This window comes from Coffea eugenioides, chromosome 8, assembly GCF_003713205.1.
Source record: "Coffea eugenioides isolate CCC68of chromosome 8, Ceug_1.0, whole genome shotgun sequence".
NCBI classification, from domain to species: Eukaryota; Viridiplantae; Streptophyta; class Magnoliopsida; order Gentianales; family Rubiaceae; genus Coffea; species Coffea eugenioides.
In genome coordinates, this window is record NC_040042.1 from 5,644,421 (window position 1) to 5,658,190 (window position 13,770).

Consider the following 13,770-nt stretch of genomic DNA (forward strand, 5'->3'; position numbering starts at 1 on the left):
GCGAGTAATTTAGTTCGTTGGGGGTCATCATTCTGCTTAAATAATAAAGGGCAACCTCCTTTCCTTCATTATTTTCTTGAGCGAGCAATGCCCCCATCGATCGTTCTTGGGCGGCAATATAAAGGAGTAAGGGCTTTCCATGAATAGGTGCAGCCAACACAGGTGCTTTCATAAGATAAGACTTAATGCTATTGAATGCATTACTACATGCCTCATCCCATTGAAATGGCACATCTTTCTTCATCAATCGACTAAATGGCTGACACCTTCCTGCTAAATTTGAGATAAATCTCCGCAGATAAGCTAATCGCCCTTGAAGACTTTTCAATTCATGAATGTCACGAGGTTCAGGCATCCTCAATATAGCATCAATTTTGGCCTGATCAATTTCAATGCCTCGATGGCGAACCACAAAACCAAGAAATTTCCCCGACGTGACTCCAAATGCACACTTGAGAGGGTTCATTTTGAGTTGATACCTTCTCAACCGATCGAAAACTTGTCTCAAATCCTCCAAGTGATTATTTCTTTTCTTTGATTTCACAACTAAATCATCCACATAACACTCGATATTCTTATGAAGCATGTCGTCAAAGATACTTTGCATTGCTCTTTGATATGTGGCACCAGCATTTTTGAGACCAAAGGGCATCACTTTATAACAATAAATACCCTTAGGAGTACGAAATGCAGTGAGCTCCTCATCCTCCGGTGCCAATCGAATTTGATTATATCCAGAAGAGCCATCCATAAACGACAGAACTTCATGCCCAGTAGTTGCATCAATCATGAGTTCAGTGATTGGTAAAGGGAAGTCATCTTTGGGACAAGCATTGTTAACATCCCTGAAATCGACACAAATGCGGATTTGTCCATTCTTCTTTCGCACAGGCACGATACTCGAAATCCATGTGGGATATTTAACTTCACGAATAAACCCGGCTTCAATGAGTTTATTGACTTCAATTTCGATCAACGGAATCAAATCGGGTCTAAATCGCCGTTGTGCTTGCTTCACAGGTCGAACTCCCTTTTTAACAGCCAAATGGTGGACGGCCACTTTTGGGTTTAAATCCGGCATTTCTTTATAAGTCCATGCAAAAATATCTTGATACTCCCACAAGAGTTCAATATATGCCTTCTCTTCGTCAGGACTCAATGAAGCACTTACATATATTGGACGTGGGTTCTCTGAAGTACCAAGATTGACCTCCTTTAGATCATCCACAGTGGCCTTAACACCTTCCTCCAATTCAGGTGGAGCCTCTTCAGCATCTTCTTCTTCTTCAGGCGAGTCACCGTCAATTATAGTTATATGATTGCATGAAGCAACACTCTCTTCATCATCCTCTTTTGGTCTTGTGTACACCACGGTATGCTCCCTGACCCTCAATTCAGTCCCACACTTTATTACAAGATCTGTGCATCTTCTCATTCTCGAAGGAATGCTACTACCAAATTTATGAGAACCATTAGAAGGTTTTTCAAGATTTTGCAATGACTTTGCCATTTTTCCTTTACTCTTATGAGAGTTTTGAGGCTTTTGTCTTCTTTGTGGTCCTAATCTCTTAAAAACAGATACCCGTGGAGTTTTATTCTCCTTTTCATGAAAAGCTTGAAATTTACCAACTATTTGAGAAGACTCATCCTCTATAGCAATATATTGGCTACTAACTCTATTGATCTTGATGCGGATTGGTGTAGGAGAGGAGTAGCCAAGGCCAAATTTGGGATTTTCAATGGCGTATCCCTTTTCCTTCAACATCTTTTGGGTAGGATTCAACCCATGAATCATGTCACTGGTAGATTGACGGGATGGAACATTTAACACCGCAGATTCTTTGAGATCGTATCCAGCCTTAGCGAGAAGCTTATAAGCGATAGGATCAAAACCTTCTTTAGTTCTTGACTTTGGTATGGTGTCTTGTTCAACTTCAGATTCTTTGCTTAAAAAGTTAGACCTTTTAAGTTGAGAAGATGACACCTTTTTTGTATCAAGATGAGCTACCGGAAGAGTCCAATCTTTTAGAGTTTCATGCTGAATTGCAGGTGACTGTCCCTGTTCCATTCTTGATTTGGGAGGGCAGCGAAAGACAACTGATTCATTGTTTGGCAATGAAACATCAGTTTCTTCATGAACTTCCTCTTTTGATTTCGAAGTCATCACTTTCTCCCCTTTTGCATTTGGAGATTCGGGGTTCTGGATTTTATCCCCAGATAGAGGTTGTTCAGTTTTATCCTTCGCAATGTGCCTTTTGATGTAAAATTTGGCATCGGCGATATATGCTTCCGCCTCAGTGAAAGGATTATCATCAGCTTTCACACTTCTTGCCACCCCGTTTTGACAGTACTTGAAGCATTGATGAAGAGTTGAAGGTACAACTCTATTTTCATGAATCCAGGGCCTTCCCAACAATACATTGTATGTTGTTTTAGCATCTATCACATACAATAGTGCTCTGGACGTCATGTCATCAATGACTATTTCCAAATTTAGTGACCCAAGAGCTCTTTGCCCTCCTTGGTTGAAGCCTTGAATCATCAGTCGGCTATTGGAGAGTTCATCAACCGGGATACCAAGCTCCTTCAGAGTTTTTAAAGGGAGAATATTGACTGCGGAACCTCCATCTATCAACATTCTATTCACTTTTTGCTCCTTTGCATAACCAGTCACAAACAAAGGACGGTTATGGGGTGTTGACCCAAGCAACAAGTCTTCACTAGTAAAAGTGATACTTGTGACGTTCACCTCTTCATTGCCGGTAGGCACACGACCTTCTTCATTGCCGGTGGACGCACGGGCCATCTCACAGAGAGATTCGCAAGTATTATCTTTTTGTTCCTCGATATGATCTACTCGCGTTGTGTGACTTGCGACCACATCAACATCAAAGAATTCCTTTGGCAAAAATTCTTTTAAAGTGATAGGAGTTCGCGACTTTTGCTTGAAGATTCGGCCTCCTTGAAGATTATGACAATCATTAGTTTTCTTTACGTCTTTCTCTTTCCCCTTCCAAATCACCATACTTCTTGTTAAGACCTTGCTCGCCCTACTAGATGGACAAGACTTCCGCCTCCTTCTTCGCGTGACTAGAGTCCATCCTTCATCATCCACATCAGACTGTAGCGCCTTTTCATCTTCATATACATGTTCCTGAAGAGTTGAAGGAGCCTTCTTGTTTGATTTCTATAGGATCAAGTGATCCAAATTGAATTATTGGCAATACAGGCACCATGACCCTTTTATCCTCCATGGACTGCAGGGAACCAATGGACGTTTGATTCACACTCGCCTTGTCTTCTTCAAGGAGAATTTTTCCCTGTCTTGCCAACTCCATTACTTTGTCTTTGAAGACAAAGCATTTTTGAATGGGATGCCCGACCAATCGGTGATACTTACAGTAATTTGGATCGTCAGTGTTCCTGGCCTCATCAGGTCGCTTCATCTCAGGAAGCGTGATCAAGTTTATACTTAACAGATCGTCAAACATACCAGGGACATCAGAATCAAGGAAAGGGTACTCCTTATCCTGCATCTCCTTGAGAGTTGGTTTCCTCTTTCCTTGTTCTTGATGTGCATTGATCTTGCTGTCTTCTCTCCTGGCAGTTTTGGGAACAACCTTAAAGGGCGTTACACTTGTAGCCATAGCTTCCTTCTTTTCATTTTTAAATGGTGGCTTGCCCCCTTTCCTCGCTTCTTGTCTCTCTTTGGCCTTGTAAGGGTCAGGAACTGGCGGTTCTTGTCCATCAAGATTAATCTCCAACTTATGGGCTTTTGTGGACAATTCATCAAATGTTTCTGGTTGTACACCTTGTAAGATGTATCTGAGTCCCCAGTGCATACCTTGAATGCACATCTCGATCGCGGAAGATTCAGAAATTCGATCTTTGCAATTTAAGCTTAGATTCCTCCAACGGTCGATAAAATCAATGACAGGTTCGCTCTTCCATTGACGTGTATTAGAGAGTTCAGTCATGCTGACAGTTCTCTTTGTGCTATAGAAGCGACTAAGGAATTCATGCTCTAGCTGCTCCCAACTGTCAATGGTTCCAGACTCCAGATCCGTGTACCAATCAAAGGCATTACCCTTCAGCGAGCGAACAAACTGTTTAACGAGCAAGTCACCATCAGTGCCCGCATTGTTACAAGTTTCCACGAAGTGTGCTACATGTTGCTTAGGATTGCCCTTACCATCAAATTGTTGAAATTTTGGAGGTTGATACCCCACAGGCATTTTCAAACTTTCCACTCTAGCGGTGTAAGGTTTGGTGTAACCGCTGTATGGCTTGGCGCTTCCGCCCATCTTATCCTTGATTGTACCTTCGATAAATTCCTTCAGATTGTCAACATGAATGGTGCCATCAGGGGAGATTGAAAATTCCTTCGCGGCTTGTGACTTCGCATCCTCTTTCTCCTTCTCCCTTGATGACGAGTCCCCTTCATCTTGCACTTTGAATTTCTGTTTGGACATGCTAAGGCTATTTTCGCCTATATTTTCCACCATATCCATTAATTTGACTATCTTGGCATCCTGACTTTGTGCATGCACTACTAGCCCTTCGACAATTTTGGCTAGATTCGAGATCTGGTCTTCCACAGTTGTGGTATTGGTCATCATGACGGGCATCACCACAGAGGCAGCCGAATCACTTGGGCTACCAATGGATTCATCATGGGCTCCTTTCTTGTTAGGAAGCATTTCGAGATTTGCTGCTTCAGTCACAACGTTCGCCTTAGCCTTCTCTGCTAACTCCTTGGCCTTACTCCTTGTCAGAGGTGCAGTATACTGCGTCCCTTGAGTGGTTGAGACATCAGCAACTAAGCCTTCAAGAGAAAAGTTCACCTTCTTGAACTCCATCGAATTTTGAAACTGGTAAGTTGTTGGAAGAAAAGAGATGAGAGGCAGAGATTGTCCCACTGGGCGTGCCAGAAATTTGTAAGCACAAATTTTGTTGCCTAAAATAAAAGACAAGAAAACTTGCACAAATATCAAATTTATTAAATCAAATAATAAGCGGGTTACAATCTCTGAAAGTTCTTGAATCAAAGAAATTAATCCCCTGATTCTTTTCTTCGAATAGCTTCAATTGAAGGGCCGAAAAGACTTGTTCTCCAATCGAAAGGGTGTTTCCTACAATTTCGGCGTAGAAAACGATTGATTTGATGATGGCGTCAAACACTTGGAACTTCGAGTCTTCAACACCGATAGCAGGAGGATTTGTTTGACTTGATTTGGATTTGGATTTGAGGAAGAAAGCTCTTGAGGGAATTTGACAGAGTTTCTCCGAATGTTAGGGATTTTTCTATATCTTTGCCTTGAGGGAAGACCTCTATTTATAGCCAAAATATGTAGGCTAGGTCTTCAAGAAAACCCTCAGAATCTTCCTGCATTTTGGATCACTTGTTACTCAAGAAATCCATTTAACTTGGGCTTAAATAATGAGCCAACCCAAATAGTCCATTGTGAATTAATAAATCAATTAATTCACTCTAACTTAAATGGACACTATGAATTTAATTTGATTTAATAGCCCATATAATATTGGCCCAATTTGCCGGTCCAAAACATAATGGACTTATATAATTTAATTTAATTTAATCAAGATCAATTTAATAAATCTCGACTAAATAAATTAAATAAATTTTCTTTGTCTACAGTTGGATCTTCTAACAATTCAGGAACAGGATCTGTCTCTACTACATCCCAAAGATCATTAGCATCCAAATAGGACTTCATTTTGACAGCCCAGATTTGGTAGTTTTCACCAGTGAAATTTGGAGGATTGGACAAGAAGTTGTTTCCTGGCATTTTGATGTTGAAGGCTTAAGTGTATAATTTTATAGTGAAAAGGGTTTCTCACCAAGTTCACTCACTCTCAAAAACAAAACTCAGGCCCTTAAGATATAGGCTCTTGATACCACTTTGTTGGTTTTTTGGGGCATAAACTAAGAAACAACACCTTAGTGTTGCAAAAAAAGCTTATAAGAGACTTCTATTGAAGGTGGAAAACGAGCTTTTTGTTCTACATTCATCAACTCACTATTTATAGTGATTACATGAAACAAACTTAGCAAAATATCCAACTAACAATTATCCTAAAAATCTCAACAAAATATAATCTCCTTCTACTAGCAAATCTTATCTAAAATATCTGTTAACAAACCAACATGATCTTTTGTTAACAAATATCCTTATTTTTCTAATAACTAATTTTTGATATCAAACTCAATTTGATAAAATCTGTAGGAAAAGCTGGCATATCTCAACAATATTGCAATCGACATTGCGTCCGCCTTGGATTACCTTCATAACCATTGTGGGACACTGATTATCCACTGATATAAAGCCATGCAACATACTTCTAGGTGATGATTTTCGTGCCTTGGTTAGTGATTTTGGCCTAGCAAAATTTCTTTCCTCCATCGAAGGTAAATCCCATCAACATCAAAGCAGCTCAGTAGCAATTAGAGGAACAGTTGGATATGTTGCTCCAGGTACAATTACATGCCTTCTTAAGTATAAACAATCTTTCAATTAGAATGTCCGAGATGTACACAATTATTCGACCTTTCAATCCCTTCAGCATTTCAGCCAATAATTCTTCTCCGTCCTCCTGGAACTTGAAATTGCAGAATATGGCATGGGTGGAGAGGTATCAACACAAGGAGATGTATACAGCTATGGTATTCTATTGCTTGAATTGTTTACAGGGAAAAGGCCTACCGACAGCATGTTCACAGAAGATTTTAGTCTCCATAGTTATGTTAAGACGGCTCTTTCCCATCAGGTAATGGAAATTGTTGATCCAAAGATCTCAATGGAAGCAGAATCCGTACCAGGAATAATCACCAAAACAAGCAAAGGCGGCAGCATCAGTCAGGAGGAATGCTACCTATCGATGTTTCGGATTGGTGTTTCATGCTCTTCAGAAATTCAGAGGGACAGGCTGAATATTAAAGATGTCCTCAGTGGATTACAAGCAATCAGGAATGAGTTTGTTCAGGTTAATGAGATGAGAGCAATGTGAATTATAGTTCTTAGTTGTGGATAAATCTTGTACATTCCACTCTTTAAATGCTTTGAAGCAGTACTCAATTTGATTAAATCTATAAAGTTAAAGATATTTTTGTGATGTGTGTAAAAGCAGTCAACAAGAAGCTCCTATTTACAATCCAAAGTTGCTTAATTGCTCCTTGGAATTTTACTTCTAGTAACCTAAAAGGAGTTATCCACCTTGATTTTTCTTATTCTCTCGCACTCATAAAATTGATAGATCGGTAGGGACACCAGTTTGTACGAAGCTGTTGAGGGAGCAAGAAGATGGACAACATATTATTCAGAAAATACGACTATGTTTCAGTTATTTAGTTCATAAAGTTAATTGTTTTTTTTTTTTTTGTTTATCTTTCTGAATTTTGTCAGAAGTCTTCATGTTCTTCTACACGTGTAACTGCTCAGGTGTAGTTTTGGCTATATTATTCCGTACTAATGTTTGAACAAATCTATTTTATGACTCAGAAGATTTTGACATGGAAAAGTTTTACAATAGTAATAGTAAAGACTCTCTAAAATTAATTTGTATGAGTATGTCATTTTAAGTTGGTTAATAGAATCATGGTTTTGATAAGTTGGTATATGACCCCTTCTATTCTACTTGGTTTTAATAGAATCAGGTTTAAATTGTTTGTTTTCGAGCAAATGTATAAATATTTTTTTTTCACTTGATATGGACAATGAGAACATAATAACGAATAAGGAATAACATGAATGCTTGATTTCATGTAATTTGATATTTTCTTAGCTGGTAATTATACATGAATGCTTTTTTAATAAATGCATTACTTATTCTTAAAGTAAAGGAATAAAAGTCAAAGTTCCCAATATAAGGTAAACAAATAGCACAATAGAAACAAATAAAACAAAATTAAAAATATATGTTGTCCTATGACATATTTCATGATAATTAAGTTAAGTCTATACTGATTTTATTGATGCTTGTTTTAATAAATAAACACACCCAATTCTAACATCTAAAATTTGATTATGCTCAATTTAGAGATATTATTATTATTTTCTTTATAAAAACAACTATCACGTGTATGTATCAAAAATCTGTTAAAATAAGTTATTACTAATCAATGATGTCTGTATAATTGGACAACACAAAGAAAGTCTATCAACTGTACGTTTCAATCATATTTATTAAACCTGGCCCAATCTGATGGCCGAACTGATCAACTCGGTGAACCAGATATTGGATCTCTAATTAGACCGTTTAAGCACAAAACTCGGTGACTCGTTAATGACAAAGAAGAAATATTCTTTTTGTAGCTTTTGTTTCAAACTTTACATCTAAAAGGTTCTACAGATATTCTTGTTCATTAAAATTTAACAATCTGAATTTCTATGTGACCACTCGATTATCTGACTATGGTTAGCAGAAACAGCCTCGCAAGTTTGACTCTGGCAAAACAGAAAGTTAGATGAAATGTTAAAAAGGGATTTGATTAGTGAAGGCTAACTTGGGCATTTTAAGAAAAATCGCACTGGCAGAACAAATAAAAGAATCGCCAGCCAGCAGAATAAGAAATCAACAGCTAGAAGAAATAAAAAGAAAAAAATTTGGATACAAATGGTTGCTAAACAGATTAAGAAAAGGAAAATATGATAATTCTCAATTTACAAATACTAAATTTGCTATTACAAGTTTTTTCTTGTTTACGCTAAACTGTAAAAGTTTATATTAATATGAGGGGTTAATACCACTTTGTCCCCCCAAACTTTGGACGATTACCCACTTCAATCCCTAAATTTCAAAATGGGACACTTAAGTCCCTAAACTTATAAATACTTTCTAAGAAGAAAAAAAAAGGATTGACGTTGATCGTGAATTTTGACATCAAAGTCTACATATTCGGTCTTTTCCTTTTTTTTCCAAATTTTGATTTACTCATCTTGATTTTCATGTTCAAATCAACTAGGGCCAGTAGAAGAAAGAGCACTTCGGGACCGGGAGATAATGAAGGAACAAAGACTGGGTAAATTCAGCTGCCACTTTCCATCCATGGAGCCCAGTAACCCAAAAGAAAGTTTGATTTGTTTGATATTCTACGGACAACTTAAATTCAAGCCCCACAAGTCACAGAAAGGAAAGGACGACTTTCCTGAACATGATCTTGATATTTCCAACAAGCTAGTTAACCCTCCCCTTTCCAGAAGAGAGAACAGCATACTTTTTCTTGTGATTGTTTTGGTAAGAAAACCAACTCCTGTGAAATTTATCCAAGGAATATGGCTGAGAGTGTTGTAGGCTTTCTAATTAAGCAGCTCTCCACCTTACTTTCCCAAGAGAGCACGCTTTTGGGAGGACTTCGACCAGATGTTCAGTTCATCAAAGATGAACTCGGCAGCATGAAGGCTTTCCTCCGACAAGCTGAAGCAAAGGAGGACGATGACTCTCAACTCCAAGAATGGGTAAAGCAGGTTCGAGAAGTTGCTTATGATACAGAGGACGTTCTCGATGATTTTGCCTTCCGCTTTGCTCGTGGTGATGCAGATGGATTCTTTGGCCGTGTTGGCAAGATCTACAACTCAATAAAAAATCTGAATGCCCGCCATCGGATTTCTTTGGAGATAAAAGATATCAAGGCCAGAGTTGTAGAGATTTCTGCAAGGTATCAGAGGTACCAGTCTCTGTATGGTACTCAAGAAATAGGCTCCAGCTCTTTGCACGTGGCAAGCGCAGATTGTGATATTCGTGACCAAGCACTCCTAATTGAAGAAGCTAAGCTTGTTGGCATCGATCAGCCCAAAAAAGAGCTCATCTCCAAAATCCTTGATGACCATTCCCACTTGAAACTAGTTTCAGTGGTGGGAATGGGGGGACTCGGTAAAACCACCCTGGTGAAAAAGGTCTACGATGATGCTGCAGTGAAGAAACAATTTCAGAGCCATGCCTGGATAACTGTTTCTCAAAATTTTCAATTCAATGTCATCATCAAGGACTTGATTCAACAATTGTGCGAGGAAATCAGACAGCCGGTGCCTCCGCAAGTGGAATCCATGAATCGTGTTAGACTGAGTGAATTTGTCAGAGACTTCCTCAAAGAAAGAAGGTACATCCTTGTCCTTGATGATGTGTGGAGTCTAGATGCCTGGGAAGCTATCAAATACATATTGTCGGACTGCAACATCGCTAGTCGTGTTGTATTAACAACGCGAATTACCGATGTAGCTTCTGCATCCTGTTTAGCTTCCCATGACTTTATCCATAAGATGAGTCCTCTCTCTTATGATGAGTCTTGGACTCTTTTTTGCAATAGAACATTTCAGAGTAATGGTTGTCCTTCATATCTAGAAGAAGTTTGTAGAAAAATACTAAAAAAATGTGAGGGCCTACCACTTGGAATTGTAACAATGGGTGGTGTTTTGGCTTTGAAGGATAAGGATAAGATAGATGAATGGGAGATGATTTTTCGTGGCTTTGGCAGTGAGGTAGATGGTAGCGGTAAGCTTGATAGAATTAGAAGGATACTCTTACTTAGCTACAGTGATTTGCCTCACCATCTTAAAAACTGCCTATTATATCTAAGTATCTATCCTGAAGATCATCCAATTAATGTCGAAATTTTACTTGGTAAATGGATAGCACTAGGATTTGTAGAAGAGGAAGAAGGAATGACGGCCACTGACATTGCTATGAGATATCTAAAAGAACTCATCAACAGAAGCTTAATCCAAGTTAAAGACACATGGTACGATGGCAGATTGGTGAAATGTGGTCTTCATGATATTTTGCGCGAAATCATTGTTTCAAAGTCTAAAGAGCAGAGCTTCACAGCCATAATCACTGGATATTGCACAAGATGGCCTGACAAAGTTCGACACCTGGCAATCCATAACTTCACTGGTAATCCTCCACAAGGCTTCAGCAGCTTAAAGTGTCTTCGGTCCGTGGAAACATTCGGGAATAAAGATTCTCTCACAACTTCATTTTTGTCCAAGTTTTTATGTGGTGGTCCCAAGTTCCTGAAGGTTTTAAACTTAGCAAGTGCGGAACTGGACAGCATCCCAAAGGAAGTTTTCAAACTATTTCATCTCAAGTATCTGGATCTAAGTGGCACCAGAGTTAAAATCATCCCAAAATCTATTGGGCAGCTTCAAAACCTGGAGGTTTTAATTCTGTTCGGAACCACTATAACGGAGTTGCCTGTGGAAATTCTAAAGCTGAGAAAACTCCGTTCCCTTATCGTAGGCAGAGCGGGTGATTATTCAAATAACTTTGCACTTTGGGGCTTTAAATCTCCGGATGGAATTGGAAAGCTTACTTCCTTGGAGAGTCTGGGAAACATAGAAGCAGACAGTGGTAAAATAGTAAGGGAGATTGGGAAGCTCATTCAGTTGCGGCAATTATGGATCACAAAGCTGAGGAGAGAAGATGGAAAAGAGTTGCTCTACTCCCTCTTGAGGCTGACCAACCTTCGAGAGTTGTATATCTGCTCCATTAAAGAAGAGGAGACTCTTGATCTCCAACATTCCGTCTCTCCGAGACTTGGATTTCTTACGAGGCTGTCGCTGACTGGGCGTTTAGAGAGAGTACCGGAATGGGTAATGTCACTTCAATCCTTGGGCACTTTAAACTTGCAGAATAGTGAGTTGAGTGAAGATGAGAACGCAATAGACTGCCTCGGACATTTGCCCAATCTGGTAGAACTTAGTCTCGGTGGTGCTTATGAAGGGGAGGCATTGTGTTTTAAGGCTGGAAGATTCCCAAAACTCAAGGAATTAGACCTTGTGCAATTAAAAAGACTGAAATGGGTAAGCGTGGAAGAGGAATCGATGCCCAATCTCCAAGAGTTTGTTATTGCTGGTTGCAAGCTTATGGAGGGCCTGCCTTTGGGCCTCCAAAACTTGACCGAGCTTAAAGTTCTTGCGTTGGCTGACATGTCTGATGAGCTAATCCACGAAGTACAGAATTTGGATAAACAGAGGGAAGATTATCAGACAATTTCTCGTATCCCTCAAGTTCGCATCGGACACTGGATAAATGGTGAATGGAAAGAAGAGTCCCTCTAAGAAAAGATAGGTAAAGGACAATCTGTTGCAGTCAACATTTAAATTATGATGTTTGTTGTCAATTGCTTTTCCCTACTTCTTATCCTTGTAATAAAATCATGACTCTATATTGCTATTCAACCATAATTAGTTCCTTAGATAGTTAGACATATATGTGTTTCTACGTTTATGAATATTGTGGGATTGCCTGTTACAACAATTACAAGTTCAATTTTCCCTCTTCTATAATTGAAAATGGGGAATAAATTAGTAATATGGATAAATTTTCCAAACAATAGTTCATGCCTTTCTTTTTGCAAATAATTTTTGCAAATCAAAACATTCACTGACAAATTCATCTTCATCAGTTACCTAAAATAATGTATGCAAATCATAATTTTCAAAAATCTCTCACATACCAATAAACATATCTTCTGTCAAACCAACTTCCTATGTCAAACTTAGGATTGGACTCATAATCAAGTTCCATAGAGATCTAACCAAAACCATTCAAGTGATTGAGAGTCAACAAGGACTCTCATATAATATTCTGCATAATCATGGATTTCTGCATAATTTTGATAAATAACTTTGCCTTCTTTTTTCTCATTTTCTTTTAACAAACCACAGAAAGGATTTATTTTAAGAATATTATCCAAATCACATCCTTTGAGATATTTCTCCACTACTGGCTCCCATTCTAATCTTTCATCATACGTACCTAGTGTGTGTAAAATTTTAATTTTGTAAAAATCACGTAGGGAAGAGATTAAAAGCTTCACAAACTAATAAACAAGAAAGAAGTTGCAAACACAGATAGATGATAAACAACTCACTAATACATATGCAAGAACCGAATAAGGCACGAATGTTTTGGAGCAATGCTTAACATATACTACTGTCTCAACTTTTACATGGGATTGCTCAATTGAACCTTCAGCCATAAGGCCATATATATAGGAAAGAAGCTAACAAATCCTTATTAGACTTTACTACAATAAACTTATTTTAATTAAAACACAACATAACTCAATTTCCTAAACCAATTTTGGCATCAATTTCCTAAACCAATTTACTAAATGAAAATATATTTCTAAAACTACTAACTTTCTAAATATGCTTGATTTATTTTTTGTCAACAGTTACTTTGTTTGTGGTTTATTTGATAGTGCTGGTGATCACAGAACACATAGCAGAGCAGAAATTTATCTACAAAATCTATAACTTGGTCTAATTAAAAAAAAAAAAAAAAACTTTCAGTTCGGGTTTGATTTATCAAGGTATTCAATTGGGTTGGTGTTGTCTTTTATATGCTTGTAACATGAAGATTGCTTTGGTATAATCTACCAGCAGATTACAGTTTGGAGCTGCAAAATTCGGAACGAATTAATCACTGAAATATCCTCTTGTAGCTTTTGTTTCAAACTTTACATTTAAAAAGTTCTACAGCTTTTGTATGATATATTTGACTAGCTAATTTACAAAGTACGAAATTTGGATAAGCAAAGTGAAGATTATCAATCAATTTCTCATATCCCTCAAGTTGTCAGTGGATACTGGACAAATGATCGATGGGAAATAGAGTTCCTCTAAGAGAAGAATAGGTAAAAGACAATCTCAATATTTGACTTACAGTCTTCGATGTCAATTATATTTTTAGGGGAAAAAAAAATCTAGTTGTGGCCTTCTTACTTTTTCCTACTTCTTATCTTTC

At 38.1% G+C, this 13,770-nt stretch overlaps 1 protein-coding gene across 1 annotated transcript; it reads left to right on the forward strand.

The window, feature by feature from the left end:
• Nucleotides 1-9,293: 9,293 nt before the first annotated feature.
• Nucleotides 9,294-12,077, forward strand: LOC113780043 (disease resistance protein RPM1-like). The gene has a single exon (XM_027325864.1). The coding sequence runs from the start codon at nt 9,294-9,296 to the stop codon at nt 12,075-12,077; it is 2,784 nt and encodes a 927-aa protein (XP_027181665.1).
• Nucleotides 12,078-13,770: the final 1,693 nt, after the last annotated feature.